Genomic DNA, 21,515 nt, shown 5'->3' on the forward strand with positions numbered 1-21,515 from the left:
ATGGTAGAATTTGGGCTAAATTCCATATAATAACAAATGCAGGATAGAGGAGGTGTACGAGAACTGTTTTTGGGGACAGCTGATCTTTACAACCAATAAGCAGATGGTCTTTTCCATCTGATGTTGTTCAAAGCTTTAACTTAAAACCTATATCTCTGTTTTCACTGCCACTAGACATAGGGGAGGGCCACTAAGTGTTTTGAGCAAATCCAATTTATCTGGAGTACAGCATGGAATGAAGCAGAACTGTCCAAATGTGTTTTGTTGCTTCTTGAAGTACATATATCATAGCTTGTATATATATCCTAGGGGCTCTACATTGACTAGCCAAGACCTTATTTTTCAGGCTCTTCTTCAAGAAGTTCAGCTTACGCTAGAGGTCTTGCTTTACACCATATTATTCTGTTTGAAATACCTTTCCCCTTATCTCCAATCAGAATTCTCTTAATCCTTCAAAGTCTATGGCAAATACTACCCATTTCATTGCAATCCCCAAAATGAAATGACCTCTGCATTCTTCTGGGTCATTATGTTTTCTACTGTCCTTTAGTAGCACTGACAGTGAAAATGATGAGGATAATAATAATCATAAGAACGCAGCAGATACAAGCAACTCAGAAGTTTCTATTGCCAGGCACTGTGCTAAGCAAGAACTTTACATGCCTTCTCCAACATATCATGAATCAGGCATCGTAATTATCCTCATTTTTGAATAGGTAAATTGAAATTTGAGAAGGTTAAGTAATTTCCCAAGGACCACATGCAAATAAGCTATAGAACGAGGACACAAATGCTTGGGTCAAAGCCCATACTTTTCTTTTTAATACCAAAGATATTGTATGATAACAATTATATTTTAGGAAAATTTATTTACAAGGAAATTGACAGATTTTAAATGTAAAATTCAATGAATTCTAATAAGAATGTAAACATCATCCCAATCAAAATATCAAACATTTCTATCACCCCAGGAAGTTCCTTTTTGTCTCTTCTCACTGATTCCCTCCCCCACAATCAAGGGGCAAGCATCGTTATGATTTCTATTACCATAGATTAGTTTTGTCTAGTAGTTTTTTTAATTTACTATAAACAAATTCATATTGTATATACTATTTGTACCTGATTTATTTCTTTAGAAGTAATTTTTCTTGAGAGTCATCCATGGTGTGTGTATCAGTAGTTTATTCCTTTTTTATCAGAGTGTCATATTCTATCACATGAATACAGCACAGATCTTTTCCATTCTCTTGTTGATAGTTATTTGGGATGTTTCCAGTCTTGGCTATAATGACTAAAGCTGCTATGGACATTCTTGTACAAGCCTTTTTATGGACATATACTGGAAATTCCAAGATTAGGAATTTATGGGTCACAGTATAGGGATATGTGTAGCTTTATAAGACTGCCAAGCAGTTTTCTGAAGAAGTTGTATCACTGTACCCTCCAGCAGTGGGCAAGAGTTCTAGTTGCTTCATATCTTTGCTAATATTTAGTGTTGTCATTTTTTTGATTTTAGCTATCTTGGTGGGCATGAAAATATCCTCTGGCCAAAGCGTGTACTCTTAACCATTGCCCAATATTGCTGTGGCCCTTTTTCTACTTAACCTAAGATACAGTTACTTTGATTGATATGTATCTGCTTCTCCTACTAGATTGTAAGCCGGTGCTGGGGGCGGGGGGGGGGGATGGTGAAAGTAGACATTGTAAGGAAGAATATGACTTTTTACCTGACTATAACATAAAACTTAAGTCTTAGACCTTTTCTAAGGCAGAATTATAGAAAAGGAAGTTATAACACCTCTGATAATTAAACATCAGTGTCCTAAGAGATCAGTCATGTCTTCTGAGGCTGCATGGTAAGACCACTAATAATAGTGACATTAATGTGTTTGGGTTACACTTAGCAATCTGGGTGTTTAAAGCACTTCAGCCATTTGTTTTGGGTCAGCAGAGGTTAACAAGCCGGTAGTGAATATAAACATAATTGTGTTTCATTAGGTTAAGTTCCCAGTTTGAAGGGTAAGGACAAAGCCCCATTAATTATTTTTACTTCCTTCTACAAGCAAGCAGTGTATGTTGGGATAAATTCACTGATACTCACTGTTGTGTTTGAAGATCCTTATAGTTGCACCTGAAAGTCGGGCCCCAAGTACAAGAGATGCATGGTTTAACTCATCACTTAAAATGAGGCATCCCTGTTCAGAAAATAAACACACAAAACACAGGCCAATAAATAAAATTAAAGAAAAACAACATGTGGGAACAGAAAGACACTTCCAGACCTGTAACACACATTCCCCAAACCCTCTTTAATTTTAAAAGGCTGAGTTCTACCTGGTGTCTATATGGATAAAATCCTGTAGACAATTAGCTGATGAAGATGGGGATTTTTTTTTAAGGGATTACATCTTTAACCATTTGCATTTGATATTCATTGGAGAACATTATTCAAGATCTTGGTTAGAGGCTGCTCACATTTCTAAAGAATTGATGTTTGACAGGAAAGTGGAAATACTTTTGGTGGGTTTTGGACTTGCTGGGGTTCTTTGATCCTGTGCTGGATTATTTGGGAAGGTTTTGGTATACTTCCTCTAGAAGGCAGGGGTCTTTTCTGTAAGGCCTTTCAAGCTCTTGTTTTCCTATTCTCATTTTCCTCTGTATTGACATCCTTGTACACAAAAGCATCAGTGCTTTCCAGCTAAAAACTTTGCATTTGGAAAAGTATGGATGGCAATTCAGTCTGAGGCCAGTGAAAAAGATCAATCAAATTTACTGCTTATAAATTATGGTTTTGAATCTTTTAATTTCAAATTTTCTAAATTATAAAATTGCTCAAGTGTACCAAAAATGCATAGACAAACTATGGTGGCCATTTGTGGTCACCCAGAATCTTTGAGTTCTTGCTCATATTTTGGAAACTCCATATATTACATGTTTTAAATTTGGAGGGGAAAAGCCAGTGATATTCTTATACCTGCATCCTCTAGATGTGTGTTTATGTATTTATAATTTTTTGGTGAGCATTTGAGAGTTACTGGTAAACTTCATGATATTTCACCCCTAAATTCTTCATCATATATTTACTAAGAATAAGGACATTTTTTGGTTAAATCACAATGCAATGATCATGCCCAGGAAATCATTTATGTAGTGTATTAAGACATAGTCCAAATTCATCTTTCTCCAACTGTCCTAATTATATCAATGACTTTTATAGATGTTATCTTTCATTCTTTTTTTTTTCAGTGCAGAATCCAATCAAAGATCATATATTGCATTTAGTTGTTCTGAGTCAGATTTTTTTAAACCTAAATATGATTATGGCACTTGCTTACTTAAACTGAGCCAACCAACTTCCCCATTTTCCTCAGAAAGAATTTCCAGTACTCAAGCAGGACTACAAGGCTCTTTGCAATTTGGCACTTGCCTTCATCTCTGTTCGTCTCTGTTCTCTTCTTCATCTACTATCTTTTATTTTAGTTCTTCCAAAGCTCAGTGCTTTATGCATGCTGCTCCCTTTTCCTTATCTTAAAGAAAAAACTTTACGGACAAGTAACAGATTCAGTTCTCATGTCATCCACTTTGCATAGGCATCTCAGCCTTTCTCAAGAAGAGCTTGGAAGCAACTCTTTTGCTCTTCTCCACGTATACACTTGTCTTTTCTGGGGTATTCATCCTATTTTATTTGGTGCATTGTTTCCCCCCGCTAGACTGTAAACAACATAGATTTACAAGGCACAGGTCTTGTTCATCTTTGTATGCCCTGTATCTTGCCTTATATGAGGACAAAGTAGTTTCTCAATAAGTGATCTATTGAATGAATAAATGAATGAGTGGCATGAACAAAATATTTTATTCAAATAAATGCCCAATAAGTGTTTGCTACATTGTAAATGAGGACTTGGGAGCCTTAAAACTTAATTGCTCTTGGGATCCCTGGGTGGCTCAGCAGTTTAGCGCCTGCCTTTGGCCCGGGGCATGATCCTGGAGTCCCGGGACTGAGTCCTACATCGGACTTCCTGCATGGAGCCTGCTTCTCCCTCTGTCTGTGTCTCTGCCTCTTTCTCTCTGTGTCTCTCATGACTAAATAAATATTAAAAAAATTTAATTGCTCTTGCTAAACTATCATCAAAGATGAAATGTGACCCACATCTAGGACTGTAATTCTATAAACAATATCACTATGAACAGATTTGCTGGACTAAGGTGGTATATTTATTTAGAAAGCTAGGTATTCAATCAGCTTTTCCTAGAAAAAGGATCTTCTCAGCCATACTTCTAATGAAGGACCTGCTCAGAGTTATAATTCTTAGGAATAACATAGCAGAAGACAATTATGTTAAGAAATTCTCACCTTTCCAACTAGAGCAGGGATATTCATTGAGTTAGTTGCAAATCCCATCCCAAAGACCATAGCTGCTTCTACATTCAGGAACTTAGCCACAAGGTTCTCCAATTCTTCATGCTTATCCAAGGTTCCTGCACATAAAATGATAGGATGAGTGAGTCTTCTTTTCTCAACAAGATTGAAAATTCAAAATCCAGTGCATACTCATCACCAAAAGACATGTGTGGAATTGTGTGTAGCAGGTATATTTGCTACAGCTGCAATCAAGAAACAATCCACATATCCACATACTGTAGAATGAATAAATTAAACACCTTGTGGAGGTATTTACATAGTGGAATTAAACGCAGTAATGAGAAGGAACAATCTATTGCCCTACGCAACAAAATGAAAAAAAAATCTCACAAATATGTTGTTGAGTGCAAAAAGTCAGATACTTATACACTCATACAGGCTGAATTCATTTATACAAAGTTTACAAACAGACAAACCTAACCTATGGTGTTAGAAGTCAGTATAGTGGTTAATTTTATTAGAAACACGAAGAGAACTTTGAGATTCTCTATATGTTTTGTTTCTGGATTTGGGTGCTGGTTACACTGGTATGTTTGCTTTGTGAAAATCTAATGAGCTCTATACTAAGATTGATGCATTTTTTCAATATAAATATTGATAATGCAATAAAACCTACAAAAATACCACAAATCTTCTCTCACCCAACCTCCCACAAGTGATTAATTAAATTATAACCCTCAAAAAAATAAAAATAAATAAAATAAATAAAATAAAAAATAAATTATAACCCTCTCAGAGAGGCCTCACACTTAAATGCAAACAGATCCCAGGATTTCTATAGATACTAGTCAATATAGTTATAAATTACTGAACCTTTGGAATGTTCTAAATTTCAAAGCCCGCTATTTAGGTTATCTCGTTTAATCTTAAGAACCCAATAATGCAGCTATCATTATCTTAGAGATTAGAAAACTGAGGTGTAAAGACGTCACAGATGAAAACCAACAGAGATAATCTGGTCTAATTCCAAAGTTCATGTTTTTACCACTCTGCTACCTTTTATATGCTTATACTCTGATTCCTTCTTATACACAATCCCTATGCCTCACTAAGAGTAAATGTTAAAGATCCTTATATTTTTCTCTTTGCCATCAAAGAGAAAAATATTGCTATTTTTCTCATTTGACTAGTGAGTTCAAAGAGTTATTTTGCATTTAATATGAAAGATCTTTCTAGATCTGCAGTGTCCAATATGGTAGCCACTAGCTATATGTGGTTAGTGCAATAAAGTTTTAAATTGTATTTAGTTTTAGTTAACTTTATTTAAACTTAACAGCTGAAGCATTAAAATATCTTCCACTGAACACTACTATATTATTTGTGTCCGATTACATTCTACTTATTTCACTTTAAACAATGAAAATTTAGTGTCTGAATTGAGTTGTCCTGTAAGAGTAAAATATACATTATTTTTTAATGCTTAGTACAATAAAAATAATGTAAAATAGCTCAATATTTTATATTGATTATGTGTTTCAATAATAATATTTAGATATACTGAGTCAAACAAAACATATTATGAAATAAGTTTACCTATTTTCTCTAAACTGTTTTTAATATGGCTACTAGAGGGCAGCCCAGGTGGCTCAGAGATTTAATGCCACCTTCAGCCCAGGGCCTGATCCTGGAGACCCGGGATCGAGTCCCATGTCGGGCTCCCTGCATGGAGCCTGCTTCTCCCTCTGCCTGTGTCTCTGCCTCTCTTTCTCTCTGTGTCTCTCATGAATAAATAAATAAAATCTTAAAAAAATATGGCTACTAGAAATTTTAAATTACACATGTATCTTGCATTATATTTTTATTGGACTGTGCTGCTGTAGAGGATACACTTGACAGAACACAAAAATGTACAAGTGGAGAGATGTTGTAATTTGCAATCACAGAATATAGAAGCAGATTTAACTCAGATTTAAGTTAAAGGAATATTGTTAGCATATTCGGGACTATTATAAACCTAAGGATCAACATATTTTACTATACAGAGTGTGATACCAGAATTTTATTTAAACTGGTAAATTAGCTTGCTGACTGTGTTAAAACGGTGAAAGGCTACACTTGAGAAGGTATTGACTAGTGAGTTCAAAGAGTTATTTTGCATTTAATATGAAAGAGGACATTTCATGGATCATCTTTGTCCTTCCTGAGAGGTCACATTGTCATACAACAGATGGCTAGAGGCCTTTCTTCTTAATCTGAATTCATTTACCCCCGAATTGTCAGAAACCATAGTGAACAAATATTCTAGCATAATTAATTTTGGGGGTGTGGAGTTAAAAAATTTAAATTGTCATTTAAAACTTTATTATCAAAGATATAGAGAAAAAAGAAATACTATAATTTAAGGATAAGACATGGGCACATAGTCACTTATCAGATTTGTTTTTACCTAAGGGAAACTGCATCCCAAAGGGAATGACCCCAAGGATAGGTAATGAAAGACCATTGGCCTGGGTATGACGGCCTTGGGTTCTGGCCTCAGCTAATCCACTAAACAGCAAAGTGGCTTCTGGTTACCTCTCCTTGAAGTTTCCAGAGAGGCTGGGAGAGGTTCTGTTTTAGGCTTCCCTCATGTTGGGAGTGGTCTTTCCTCCACATACAATGGTCTTCTTGTGGGTCCCACTCATTCTTTGAGTCCATCTAATATGATATCTTTTCTCAGATGCTGTTCTCAGTTTCCCCAGCCAAACTTGGTCATTTTCTTCCGAGATCTCATAAGCTTCATCACATAATGATTATAGCACTTATTAAATTGAACTGAAAACATTCATGGGGCCATTTTCTCTACTACAGAAAGAGCCCCCAGGTGCTGATACTGTGTGTGAGATGTTCATCTTGGCAACCACAGAGCCTAGACACATGGTAGGTGCTTGTTGAGTTGTATGCTACCTTTTGATGGAGAATAAAGACAGGACTGGGCACAGAGTAGGGGATGTCACAAGGAAGAAGGTTGAGAAGTCACATGATGCCAGGGCAACAAGTGAGCTCCACTTTGGAAACACCCATACCTGAAGAAGACCTCCAGCAAGGTTGGAGGGTGCCCAAACATTGCCAACTTGGTAAATTTCTTCATAAGCCTTTCCTTCCCAGGGAGTCAGGTGACAACTGTGTCCTGGCCCAGTCACCCAGAAGTAATGAGTAGAAGTTCACAGTGAGTCTCTGTGATGTCTTCCTTCATATTCATCTTCCCCAAATCTGCCATCCAGGGGTTTATCTATAACAACTACATCACTAAAAGTCTTCAGGATAATGTAGAATGTGTTGTAAGCAATCAAACAGCCAATAAACTAGTAAGAAGTGGGTATGTCCAAAACCATACCGAGAAAGGACCCTCTTTCAGTCTGTACCATTAGCCTTGGCTTAAGGAGAGGAAGAAGGGAGGAAATACAGGTATTCATATTAGGTCTCCAGATCTAGCCTTCTTTTGGATCTCCAGTGGTCAAATGGATAGTAAACTAATATTCAGATATACCAATTTCTATGACCACATATGTCTCACAGCTGAGTTATCAGTGGTTTTGCATGTAGGGGCTTATCTTCGTTTGTAGAAAACAACACTTTCTACTTCAGGAAGCCATACCTCTCAGACTGGGCTGTCTGGATGGGGTGCTCATTAAGGAATACTGAAAATTATGGTTCATCTGAATTAATTGAGTGCTGCTTTCCTTTTCCTGTTCTTCACATTGAAGAACTAAAAATGTAGGAAGAACTTAAGGGAAATAAAGCAGTCACAAAAACTTCATGAGCTTGCTTTCTGCAAACATTCAGGCCATATCCTAATCGGGTGGAGGTGCCTGAGTCATGTCAAGTTGCAGTTGGTGGTCTGAGTGCTGGGGTGGGTCCAGAAATTATATTCAACATTTTGTCTTTGTTATATAAATATGGAAATTCTTTTAATCCCCAGAAAGCAGAGCTATAGTCCTAACCAAAGGTACAAATAAATTCCTAGTAATTTTTCTCTTTCTCCCTGACTTTAGCTTCTTTTTTAGTCTCTGAAGGTCAACAACAACCACAAATTGGCTAGTGACACTAGATCTCCAAATTGCTATGCTGTGCATATATTGACCCTTGTTCTCATCCTGAAGGTTTATTTATCCAATGGGATACTTAAAACCTGCTTCGTGAATAAAACAACTGAATAAAAAGCTGGATGTATCTTCTTCCCACCTCTCTCAATGGTATTTTCCTGTGCCAAACACTGGGCTTGCTGCCATCAATCAAATCAGTAAAAATCAGATGCAGGAGAAAGCACCAATATTATGCTTATGTACTGTATACTTCTGCTGGATTTTTATTGATACTGACTGGCTCATATTTTTTAGTCAGAGCATATAGACTGTTGGCCTTCAAACTGACATTGACTAATAGTGAAGAGTGTGGATGTTATTAACAAGCTTATTTCGCCACCACCAATTCTTCCTGTGTGGCACATGTGAAGACTGTTTACCAAACTGTGACTGTAGTCACTTTTTGTCCTGAATATCCTGTTTGTAGATTGTTTCTTAGACTTGATCTAGAAGCAGGCTCACCTGGCTGTTCCAGTTGTGCCATGGATATCAACCCACATCTGAGCCACTTTGCTTGAACTGGGGATCTGGATGTGGGAAGTTAGGGGTAGACATTGACAATGTCCTTGGTCTTCCTAAAGTTGATATCAGTGGCTGTAAAGGATATACATAGGGTCTGATGTTAATGAAAGTTAATTTATATCCCTAGTGTGTTTGGATGCAACAGGATTTTTTTTTTTTTTTTTTGTCTAAGTGAAGTAAGAGACTAAGCTTTGATGTACATTGATGTGCACTGGATTTGGAAATCTGGACAACTGCTAATAAATCTAGAGGACTCTTCTTCCCAAGTTGCAATGATGGAAGGTACTTATCTGCAACAGCAAACATTTTGTGGAGGGCCAGAGAGAAAATAGTCTGGACTTTGTGGGCCAGATGGTCCCTGTTAAAACTATTCAACCCTGCTATTATAAAGTGAAAGTAGTCATAGACAGTACACAAAAGAATGGCTGTGGCTATGTACCAATAAAACTTTATCTATCAATACTGTGATTTGAATTCCATATAATTTCAAAAATTCTTATTTTTATTTTTTCAACCACTTAAAATTGTAAAAACTATTTGTGACCTGCAGGCACTACAAAAGCAGGAGGCAACTGAAAGAGCCTGGTGACCCTTAAAGTGGATGGTCTCTAGTTTTAGCTATGAATGGCATGGGGTAGTGCCAAGAGCTCTTCAGTGGGACTCAGGAGAACTGATCTCTAGTTTTGACTCCTCAAAACTAGACTACAAAACCATTGGCAGGTTATTAAAAAATCTCTAGGTCTCATATATCTCATTTTATGTTCTTTGTATGGGTAAGGAGAAGACAGTAGAAGATCCATATATTCTGAAATTCTGTAAGTTTCAACTTTGTTCAATCATCCCAGGTATTACCTTACTGGCAAGTATTATACTTACATAAAATTATTGGGATATCTTGTTGAGTTGTTATGCTTGCTTGGCTTTGTTGAATCTACAAAGCCAAATCTGCACTTGCAGAAATATCTCTGCTAGTTGCAATTTGGCTGTGCTGTAATTTCTGTCACTGTCAAGAGAAGGGCAATTACCTTGTCAGAACTATAGCAGGTATCGGGAAATTGCCAAAAGGCTTTCAAGAACCAAGATATACTTTCATTTTCCTACTCTCAAACATTTCCTCTGATTGTCTCCTTTAAAAATACTCTTAAAGGAAAATAAAGAGGCTGAGAGAAATGGAACGAAATCTCATTAATCAGAATTTATAATAATTTGGTCAGAGAGGAACTGGCATTGTTTATGAAGAATTTGCTGTTGTAAATTAAGAAGGCAAAACCAATTGATGTGGGCATGTTTATAGCTTATTTAATTGAATCCACTGCTTTAGAGCATATTTATGGAATTGATTTGCATAAAACTATGTTAATTAAAATTGCTTTTTTAAAAAAAGAAAACAAGATCTCTATTTGATAGCAATTTCTTGAGACTGCCCATTCTCATAGGAACTTGAAGTCCATAAGATGATATTTATTCAAAATTGCTTTAATTTAGACATTTTGCAGATTTAGGCTAGTCTCTTTTTTAATAGTTCAGGCTAGTGAGACTATCTATACATTTCCTGGACCTAGACACAAATATTTGAAAAAGAAACAGAAAGGCCCTTGATAATTTGAATGAAATGATAGCAGAGAACTTTTCAGAAAGAGGCAGAGGGAGACAAATTATCAAATGATTTAGGACCATGTTCTGAAACAGAAACAGAAATTTCAGCAAATTGGTACAACTAACATAAAAATCATATTTGAAACTTGAAAATGGAAAATAGTTTCTCATTATATCCAGTCACATTGATTCCTAAGTTAATGTGTCCTTTCCAATTTTTTGTCCTTTCCGTATATTTTAAGATAAAAATATTTGAAGGGGATCCCTGGGTGGCGCAGCGGTTTAGCGCCTGCCTTTGGCCCAGGGCGCGATCCTGGAGACCCGGGATCGAGTCCCACGTCGGGCTCCCGGTGCATGGAGCCTGCTTCTCCCTCTGCCTGTGTCTCTGCCTCTCTCTCTCTCTCTGTGTGACTATCATAAATAAGTAAAAATTAAAAAAAAATATTTGAAGGCTATTTTTTAAAATTGCAATTATAATTTGAATGAATATTCTCCACGAGGCAGTTTTGAGGTATGCTTACTCTTCAGGTTTCTCTGATGAGCTGAATTAAGCACAAGGCTTTCCTTCTCAAAGGAAGAAAGGTCTCTAAGTAGAGAGAGATGAGCTTTCCTTGGCACAGAAGTAGTCTTGTGGCATTCCATGAGTTTGTTTTCTTAGAAGTGAGCTTCTGACTAACAGTTGCTAGCAGCCCAAAGGACTTATAGAGCGTAGGCATTCAAATAATACACTGTTACTACACATCTGCTCCTAATCAGGTAAAGAGAGACCAAGAAATTAAACACCCTTGTAGAATAAAAATGGGGAAGGGGGAAGAAAGGAAATAAAAGTTTCTCTTTCATTTGCCTAAATTTAACCTTTCCTGAATTTGGAAATCTAGAGCAGCAATTAGATCAAAGCTAACTTTCTTCACTGATTTTCTGGTTTGTCTCTTACTTATCTTCTTTTTTTTTTTTTTTTTAAATAGACCTCATCCCCCAGGCATAGGTAATATTCACTCCACATAAAGTAAAAGACCATTGCACTTTGGAAAATATTTGATTTTGTCAAGAAAGTCAGCCACACAAGAGAGTTTCCATTGGTTCCCAGAATGTAGTCCCCAGAGCAGCAGCATGGATATGACCTGGGAAGTCATTAGATATGCAAGATCTTGGGTTCTATTCCAGCCTGGCTGAACCAGAAACTCTGTAGGTGTTTTTCCAAGCCCTGCAGGTGATTCTGATGTAAGCTCAAGTTTGGGAGCCACTGGTTTAATGCTAAAGAATCCACATACCCTGTGGCAGGGTGCCCTCCAGTAAACTGGAAAATTCAGTCTGATTCAGTGGGCCAATCTTGGAAGCCCAAAGAAATCTGTGCCTTCATTTTAGACTCCTATTGACTTTTAAGGAAATAATTAACCCAAGAAATATGAGATCATTGTGGAAAAATCAGAAGCTACCACAAAATAAAGTATAACAATCTTTATCAATGCAAATAGTCATGTAAAGTGTATGCTTAAAAATGGACTCATAATAAACATACTGTTCTATAACTTGTTTTATCCTCTTAGCAATGTATTTTCCACTTTGAGAAAATGGAGGACTAGGAAGGCATACAGTTTATCAAAGGCCCTAGCTAGTTAAAGAGGGAGAACTAGGATTTGAACTCAAGTAAACTAATCCCAGAGCCTTTGCTCTCAACCACATTGCTGAGAAACTGCATTATAATTTTACATGGTTAAATAATATTATGTGGGCAGCCCAGGTGGCTCAGAGGTTTAGCACCACCTTCAGCCCAGGGTGTGATCCTGGAGACCCAGGATCGAGTCCCACGTTGGGCTCCCTGCATGGAGCCTTCTCCCTCTGCCTGTGTCTGTCCCCCCCCCCCCCCCAACCATGTCTCTCATGAATAAATAAATAAAACCTTTAAAAAAATAAGATAATGTTAAACATATCTACCAAATATATTTAGTCAATTTCTTATTGTTGGAAAGTCACTTATTTTCCCAATATTTACTATTAAGCATATTGCAGTGATTATTCTTGATCATACATTTCTCAATCACATCTCTGAACACTTAATTCAAAAATTTTAAGGCAAAATTTCTCAAAATGACATTGCTGAGTTAAATGATTTTCTTTTGATATATTTCAAATTGCCTTCCAATGCACTCTACCAACAGTATATAAGGATGCCCTTTTCTTTATTCCTTTGAAACTATGGGATATTATTTTTTTAAGATTTTATTCATTTATTTGAGTGAGAGGGAGAAAGACTCCCTGCTGAGCCTTGGAGCTGGGATCATGACCTAAGCAGAAGGCACTTAACCGACTGAGCCACCCATGCGTGCCTATGGGAGATATATAAATTTATATTTTAACTTTTAACTTTTGCCAACTAGGTGAGAAATAGTAACTCTATGTCTTAATCATTCTTTAATTATTAATGGGACAGAGTATTTTCCACAGGTTCATTGGCCACTTGTATTTCTTTTTTTCCCCTTAATTGCCCATTTGTATACTGATCTACTTTTTAATGTAAAATTTTCATTACACTGTAACATACATGTAAAAAATGAAAGAAATTCTGAGTATTGAGCCTATGAAGCCCATATTACTGCATAAAACACACACACACACACACACACACACACACACACACACACACACCAATATAGACAGCACCCAAGAAGTCCCTTTGTGCCCCCTTCTGGTCACCATCTAGTTCCCCTGAAGGGTAACCACTTTGCTATGCATTCTCAGCAGGGATAATATTGCTCCTAAAGGAGGGAGGGCAGATAATTTACTCTATGTATATGGCACAGATCTCCATAACCTACATAAACAGATATTAAAATATCACAGGAGGGAGTGATAAAGAAAAGATTGAGAATATTATACTATCCTGACTGCAGTCTTGCTTCCTTTGAAGTTTCTCAGAATCTTGGCCCACTTTTTGAGATGTTCTTTTTCTTCTAGTTTGTAAGTTTTTACATGTTAAGAACATTAGCATTTTGTTTTATATTTTGCAAATAACTTTTTCTAATTTTGTTCCTCGACTTTTAACTTTGTTGGCATGGTTTTCATGTTTCATGTTTCATGTTTAAATGCTTCATCTGGTTGGCTTTTTTCCATTATGATTTCTGGAAGTGCTTTCTCTGGTTCTCCTGAGCATGAGGACACAGTAGACTACTGAGTCAGGTTTGACATATTTGAAGGGCAAGTGTTTTTGTCTAGAAGTTGGGGTGGGAGCAAGCTGCCTTTCCTCTAACAGGGAAGAGTGCTTGCTTTCCATGGATGAGGGTGTCCTGTGTTGCATGGAGTCAGCCTGGAATTCATTTAAAATGGATCCCTCCCACTAAGAGGATGTACTGCCAGGTAAAGTGGGTTAGGTAAAGTGAGTTCTCTGGAAGGTCATTATGGTTATAGAATTGAAGGGTGATTATAAGTGACAAGCTGGAGAAGAGACTGTTGTGATCTGAATGTTTGTGTCTCTCCAAAATTCATACTGGAAACCTAACACCAAAGTGATGGTAATAGAAGGTAGGGCCTTTTGGAAGTGATTAGGTGATAAAGACGGAGCCCTCATAAATAGGATTAATGTCTTTATAAAGGAGGTCCCAGACAACTGGCTCATCCCTTCCATCATATGAAGGTACAACCGGAAGTTTTCCACATGGAAGAGGGCTCTCACCTGACTATGTTCATAGCTTCTAGAACCCTGAGAATTGAACTTTGTTGTTTATAAGCCACCCAGTCTGTGATATTGTGTTACAGCAGCCTGAATTGACTGAAACAGAGTTGTTACGCACATCAAAGGAACTACAGCCTGACAGTCCTAGCAGGGCCTTAACCAAGGAGTACATAGAAGTGCATTTTGTATTTGAATTGTTGGAGTCATTTTACTCTGTTCATTTGTTATTCATTCATCACTTCAGTTATTCATTCAGTTTCAGTTTATTTATGTAGTTATTTCTGGTGATCTTATTTATTATTCTTATATATAAGATTGTTCTTATATATTTCAATCGCAAATGCATTTGCAATTTACACAAGTGGAATCTACCGAGATATAATATGTGAAGTAGGAATCTAACTTATTTCCTTATGTAATCTGCCAGTTATCATAATACTAAATATGACATAATTGGTCATTTTCCAACTGATTTGAAACATTGTTCTTACTGTAGACAAATGAGTATGCCAAGTGTCTGTCTCTAGACTTCCACTTAGACTCCCTACTTCTTCTCCCCATCTATTAATATCACTGGGATGGTGTTCAATTTACATATTCATTTGGAGAAATATTGATAGAAGTATAACACCAGGTCATTCCCTTCTAGGATTTGTTATCTCATTTTTTTCAAGTCTTCTTTTAAGACCTTTACAACAGTTTTATAGTTTTCTTAAAATAGTCTAGACATTTTCAACATAATTTCCTAGATGTTTGCCAGTTTTGCTCATATTTATTAATAACAATTTCTCCAACATATCTTCTCATTGTTAATTATTGACTTTACCATATGAATTTAAATTTATTTATTTTTTTATTTATGGAAGCCACCCACCTCCTCCAGGGACCAGGCTCTCACACCCACCCACTGACCCACCCACATACACACAGTGTGCCAGTTACATGCCTAACTAGCCCCAGGTTACAGAAACCCCTGAGTATCGTAAATTGCCCTACCCCCCACTGTCTTCTCTGGTGTGCAGTCCTGAGCTAAGATACCCCCATTTCCCTTTCCTACTGTGTCCCCTTGGTTCCTTTTCTCCTGCTTCTCTCTTATTCCTCTTGTCCTCATTTTGCCTGCCACTGACAACAGCTTCCAATGGTCTGTCTGGAGTGTTCATGCAACCACGAATTGTCGTGTGTGCATGCATTTGAAATGTTGGCAAACAGGACTTGGTCTACATGCAAGTAGGTCTTTATTGTTTTTTATTGGATATTTATTTTTTCTAATAAATTTTTGATTATTTAAATATGTAAACTGGAAGAAAGTAGATCAAAACTCTGTCCTTCCTGCTTAGCTCCCTCTAACATCAATGGTGGCCCCAAGAAGAGCCCATGTAGAGGTCCTCTTTGTTCTTCACAGATCACAGCTTGAAGACCTGGGAGGTGAACAATCAGATCATCTAAAAATAATGGGTGGTTTACCTCTTATTATATCACTTCTTCTTATTCTGTCACACGGTAGTCATTCAATGAATATTTATTGGCTTAACGAGTGAAAAATAAAATTATGTTGTCTAGGACTTCCAGAGGTTATTAAAAACAGTGGATAAACACATCTTTATCTTTTTTCTGACTTTAGAGTGAAAGTTTATAGTGTCTCAACATGAAATATAGTAGTCTTTTTGTTTGAAGTAGGTATTTTTTATTGCATTCTGGAATCACCTATTTTTATTCTATGAAAATTTGTACTAGGAAGGGATACTGAATTTAATAAATGCCTTAGTGTCACCTATCAAGATAATTGTATGTTTTCTTCTAGGATTTTTCAATGTTATGAATTGCTTTATTATTGAGCTAACTATCCTCATAATCCCTGAAATGACTACTTGATCATGGTATCTTGTTATTTGAATATACTGTTTGATCTACAATGTTAATTCCTTACATATTTGTTTTGCTAAGTAATACTGCCTTACAATTTTTCTTTTATTAAATGCTTGTTTGTCAAATTATGTTCAGCGGTTGCCAAGTCTGGTTGCCACTCATCAAAATCACCTCTAGTGACTTATTAAAACACAGATGTAGACATTGTTCTTCTCTATTTCCTGAGTTTCTGTTTTTATTTTTAATAATTCAATATTTTTGCTTTCCTTTTACTCCTTACTGCCTGGGTAGCTTAGCTTACTAGCTTCAATCTTTCTTCCTCAGTAAAATAAGAGTATATATTTTCCTCAGTACACAGCTAGTTGGACCCTATGGTGTTCTCATAGTTTCTAAATATGATCTAAAAGTAATTTCATTTCTCTTTTGATTCAAGAGTCTCTTAGGAAAGAGCTTTGAAACCTTCCAGAGATTTTTTAAAAAGGTGAATGGGTGACGGGCACTGAGGGGGGCACTTGACGGGAGGAGCACTGGGCAAATTGAAAACCAATAAAAAATAAATTTATTATTAAAAAATTATTTCTAACTTTATTATTTATTTTTAGCTTTATTTCACTGTGATCCAATAATGTGACCTATGTATATTTCACTTTTTGGAATCTAATGAGATTTTCTTCATGGCATAACATATACTCAATTTTTGTGAAATTTCACTATTTAAAAAGAAGTATACTTGTAATATGTTTAAGGCTCATAATTCAATATATAAATATTAAATGAAAATAATTACATTGTTAGTGTCCTTTATGTTTTATGTTAGTGTCCTTTCCTCCCTCCTCCCCTTCCTCCTTCCTTCTTGCCCTCTCTCCTTCCTTCTCTTCCTTGCTCCTCACCTCCCTCCTTCGTTGCCCTCCTTCCTTCCTTTCTTCCTTCCTTCTCTCCTTTCTTCCCTCATTTCTTCCTTTCTCCTTCTCTCTGTCTCTCCCTCCCTCCTTCCCTTCTTTCCTTCTTTGTTTTTCAAGGACTGAGAGGTACTTTGTGGTCTTCTATCACTATTTTATTTGTCTTGCTTTTGTTTCTAATCAGCCTGTGGAATTGACCCACATGATTTTCAAAGTCTCTCATAATTCATTGTCCTAATTTCCAGGTATACAGAAAAATAAACAGCCATCTATGTCTGTGCTGTGCTACTTGATGCATGGAGACTATTGGAATTGAATCTGTCTTCATATGGACTCTCCACATAATTTTTATAAGATGAGTCTCTTATGTTTATTAATGACTAATAACTTTAAGCTAATCTGCTTTCCTGTTTGTTGGCATTTGCACCACACATTTAGGTTGTCTGTTTATTTTTTAAAGTTTCAGCTTGTTCTTTACACTTTGGCTTGATATGAAAAAAGAAGAAGCAATTATGCATTTTACTTTGCCTCAGAGGCTGCTGCATTACATTTTTCATTGTCAAACCAACACAATCAGACAAACACCTTCCATATACAGAAAAATTAAATAGTCCTTTCAAATAAAGAAATTCAAAGATCAATGTGGAACTATCTTGCATAATGGAGATATTACTGATTATTGTTTGATGTTAATACTCAGACATCATGAACAATTCTCAATCCTGGTGCTGGAAATTTAAAACTCCATGTAATTTTAGAATCTGTAAACAGTTATTCAAGTGACTTTCCAGCTAAAAATCTGGAGGCAAGCCACCTTAAAAAAGAAGATGTTGAGCAGCAGTCTCTTCAACTTTTGATAAGCCATTCAGTCCAGCGTTCACTAGTTCACAGTGTAATATCACACACAACAATACTCAAAAATCTCTAATCCTTCATGGCGCATTAAGAAAGTTATTAGGAAAAACTGGGCTGTAATTACCAAAGATATAACATATAGCACACTGTTTAAAGGAGACAGCCTGGATCAAGAAGAATTCTAATAAAAAAGCCCCCATGAACACAGAAGATAAGAATGAAAAGTGTCAGGCATTTTAAATGCTTGATTATGACTCCAAATTGCCATTTTACTCTGCCTCGTATTTAAGATATCAAAAAATGTGCCATCCCCCAATCATCCTATGGAAGGTTAAATTGACCACAACACAGTCAAAGCCTCCCTTAATTCTGTTTGCCACTATTGTTTAGTTGTACATGAAAATAAATAGTAGCAAGTCATTTCACATGTTAAAAGCAGCATTTGCAATCCTGTATGTATGTGTCTGGAAATGTTTCGTTACTTACAGCTCAGCTGTATTTTGGGCTCAGTTCTGGCATTTGCAGGTGCAGATTGGGCACCCAGTCTTACTCTTGGGCTCTTTCTTTGTTGTCTTTTTACTGAATTAACTTCCCTGTTGAGCACTGAGTACATTTTGGTGGTGGTTGCAGCAGGGAGGCAAGAACCAGGTGTCTGGCTGGGACATATCTTTCTACTTTTCATCCTTTGGAATAACTTAAATTTACTTGAATTTGTTTTTGATTATAGCATATAGTTGAGTTTGGATTTTTGGCCAAATCTCAGTCCTTTTATTTCAGTGGGCAAATATGTTCTTCTCAAATATTTTTGGCCAAGATACCATGTGTGGTCTTCTATCCTTTTACTATGCTTTAAATACTTCCTCTTGATTTATTTTGTATTTAATTTCCTATTTTATGATTTCTATATGCTTTTCCCTCCAGAACATTGGTAACTATTTTTAAAAGCTCCAGGAAACTACTCTTAAGTGACTAAATGTTCCTAAAACTTTTACTTTGGGTTCCTAAAGAAGCATTTTTGGTTGCTAAATTGGTAAGCCTCTATATTCCCAAATTTTCATTGACAATCCACTGCACTGTTAAACATTTTCTTAAGACTAGATAATCTATGCTTTCAAAGGTTAGTTGCATTTCTTGAAATAAGTGGCAATCAAAATTATGCCACTAATCCTTGCATGCTATGCTAAGGTTACTGCTTATATTGCAGAATACTTTCAAGTGTATCCTGCTTATTTCTTTATTTCTTGATTGCTCCTATCCACCTTTGTTATCAGTTTTTCCGTTTGCCTAAAATTAAGTGTGGGTGGCTTCTATTTTCTTCTCTCACTGTTTCCTTGAAAACTGTTAAAATCGTCTTCCTAGAGCTTGAGCCAGAGACTAAGAGAAGCAGATAAACACTAAAAGCCTAGCCATTCAGAAGGTTGAGCAAGTGGAGAAAGAACTTAGGCTGCAGGAAGTCCAAACTAGGATTTTTATCTCTGCCTGGCTTCTCTGAGTTCATTGAGTCTGCAGAATCAGGAACTTCTATTCCATATCTGGCTTCCATAGGAAGCAAATCATTAGCCTGTATCACGCTGCTTCCCTTTAGCTTCTGCTGCTGTGACTGGGGAGTGTCCTGTCTCAAGGAGTTGGGAGTCATCATCCTCAGGAAATGTGTTTTCTGTCTCGTTCATTAACAATCCTGGTGTTGGTGTCACCGGTACCAGAGGAAATGCCTCCAAAGCTTACTGACTCCATGTCTCTTATGACTGAGAGTAGTGTTCCAGTCTCTGCCCCACCCCAAATGGGGTATCATAGGTGACCCAGTTCTGCTAAGTCAAGTAGAAGTTTCCTTCTGTATTATGCTTAAATTTGTAGCCCCCCTGCCTCAAAATGAAGATAAGATGCCTTTCTTTTTTTTTTTTAAGATTTTATTTATTTATTCATTAGAGACACAGAGATAGATATAGAGACACAGGCAGAGAGAGAAGCAGGCTCCATGCAGGGAGCCTGATGGAGGACTCAATCCTGGGACTCCAGGATCATACCCTGGGCCAAAGATGCCCAACTGCTGAGCCACCCAGGAATCCCTACTTTATTTTTTAAAATTATTTTTACTCTGAATGGTCTGTTATCTTTCAAAGAAATTTGCACAGAAATATACATATGTATGCATACTTAATAGCCTTTAAAAAAAGATTTTATTTATTTGACAGACTGAGAGACAGCAAGCATCCCATAAGATGCCTTTCTTAACAAAACTGAGCAACCACTTATAAAGTCTGTAGCTTTAGCTAAATGTTAACTGAATGTATGGATTTAAAAAGTTAACTTTGTTCAACTTGTTCTTTGTTACATGGATCTGAATAATTACATGTTTTTAATGCTCTTCTCTCAATTGGTTATCTAAGAGGGGCATGTGGCTCATTTTTCATTACTGGTAAAACTTTTTAGTAGATATACCTTGGCTTCTTAGACTGGCCTGAAACTGACCTGGTAAACCATTCATGTATCATTGTGAACAGGAAACTGCTATTAAGAAGCTAGCTAGAAAAAAAAAAAAAAAAAAAAAAAAAAAGAAGCTAGCTAGACTGGGAATTAGTATGGTTACTAAACTACTGGGGCACATCACTTAGTTACTATGATCCTCAGTTTCCTCTCTAGAAATGAAATAACATCACTTGTGCTGCCTCCTAGTGCAGAGGACTTTTGTGAGGAATAAATGAGATGATGTATAAGAAAACACTGTCAGGAATATCAAGACACTTTATAGGAGTAAGCTTGTACCACTCTTTCTCCCTGAGGTGAGGAGGAGCAGAAATTTCAGAGAAAAATGTTTCAGCTAAAAGGGAAACAAATGAGCAGTCTGTTCCACCTTGTCCATTCATTCATCATTCACTTATGCATTCAACACAATGGACAACAAGACCAATTCAATCCCTCACTTCATGGAACTTATGTTTTTAGTAGCAGCAATGGGCAATGTACAAATACAAATACAAAAGCAAGATCAGTGATGGACATCATTAAGAAAAGTTGGAGAAAGAGCAAAATCTAAACAAAAAGTTGTTCAATGGATATGCAATTTCAATGATGCAAGATGAGTAAATTCTAGAGATCTGATCTACAACATAGTGCTTATAATTAACAATACTACATTATGCACTTTAAAATTTTGTTGAAAGGGTAGACCTCATGTTAAGTGTTCTTACCACAAAAGGTGGAGACACAGAAATTTTCCAAGGTGATGGACGTATTTATTACCTTTATTTCCAAGGTGATGGTTTCAAAGAGTATATGTATGTCTAAACCCATCAAATTGTACACGTTAAGTACAGTTTTTAAAAATATCAATTATACTTCACTAAAACTGTTTAAAAAAAAAAGGCAAGTCTTTTTTAAAAAAGACTAAAACTGTTTTAAAAAAAGACAAGGAAAGATCCAGAAAAGGACCAGATATAAGAGGCACAATAGTTCCTATTTTAGATAATGTGGTCTAAGGAAAGATTCATTTTTATTTATTCTGGAGAATTAAAATCTGTAATTAATAGACTGCCTGGCAAGAGCATAATGTTTGAAATGTCCAAAAAGACCTTCATATACATTTTTTATTTTGCATTTTATAACAGCTTTTTGAGGTACAT

General features: G+C 36.4%; 1 protein-coding gene across 2 annotated transcripts in view; it reads right to left on the bottom strand.

The window, feature by feature from the left end:
- The window catches only part of SPTLC3 (serine palmitoyltransferase long chain base subunit 3), a 149,436-nt gene that overhangs the window by 67,327 nt on the left and 60,594 nt on the right, over positions 1–21,515 (bottom strand). For both annotated transcript variants that reach the window (XM_025469297.3, XM_025469296.3), the window contains 2 exons: positions 4,355–4,479; positions 2,102–2,195 (listed from right to left, as the gene is read on the bottom strand). In XM_025469297.3, coding sequence (XP_025325082.1) covers positions 2,102–2,195; positions 4,355–4,479 — 219 coding nt within the window. The remainder of the gene's footprint in view (positions 1–2,101; positions 2,196–4,354; positions 4,480–21,515) is intronic.

Source organism: Canis lupus, chromosome 24 (assembly GCF_003254725.2).
Source record: "Canis lupus dingo isolate Sandy chromosome 24, ASM325472v2, whole genome shotgun sequence".
Classification (NCBI taxonomy): Eukaryota; Metazoa; Chordata; class Mammalia; order Carnivora; family Canidae; genus Canis; species Canis lupus.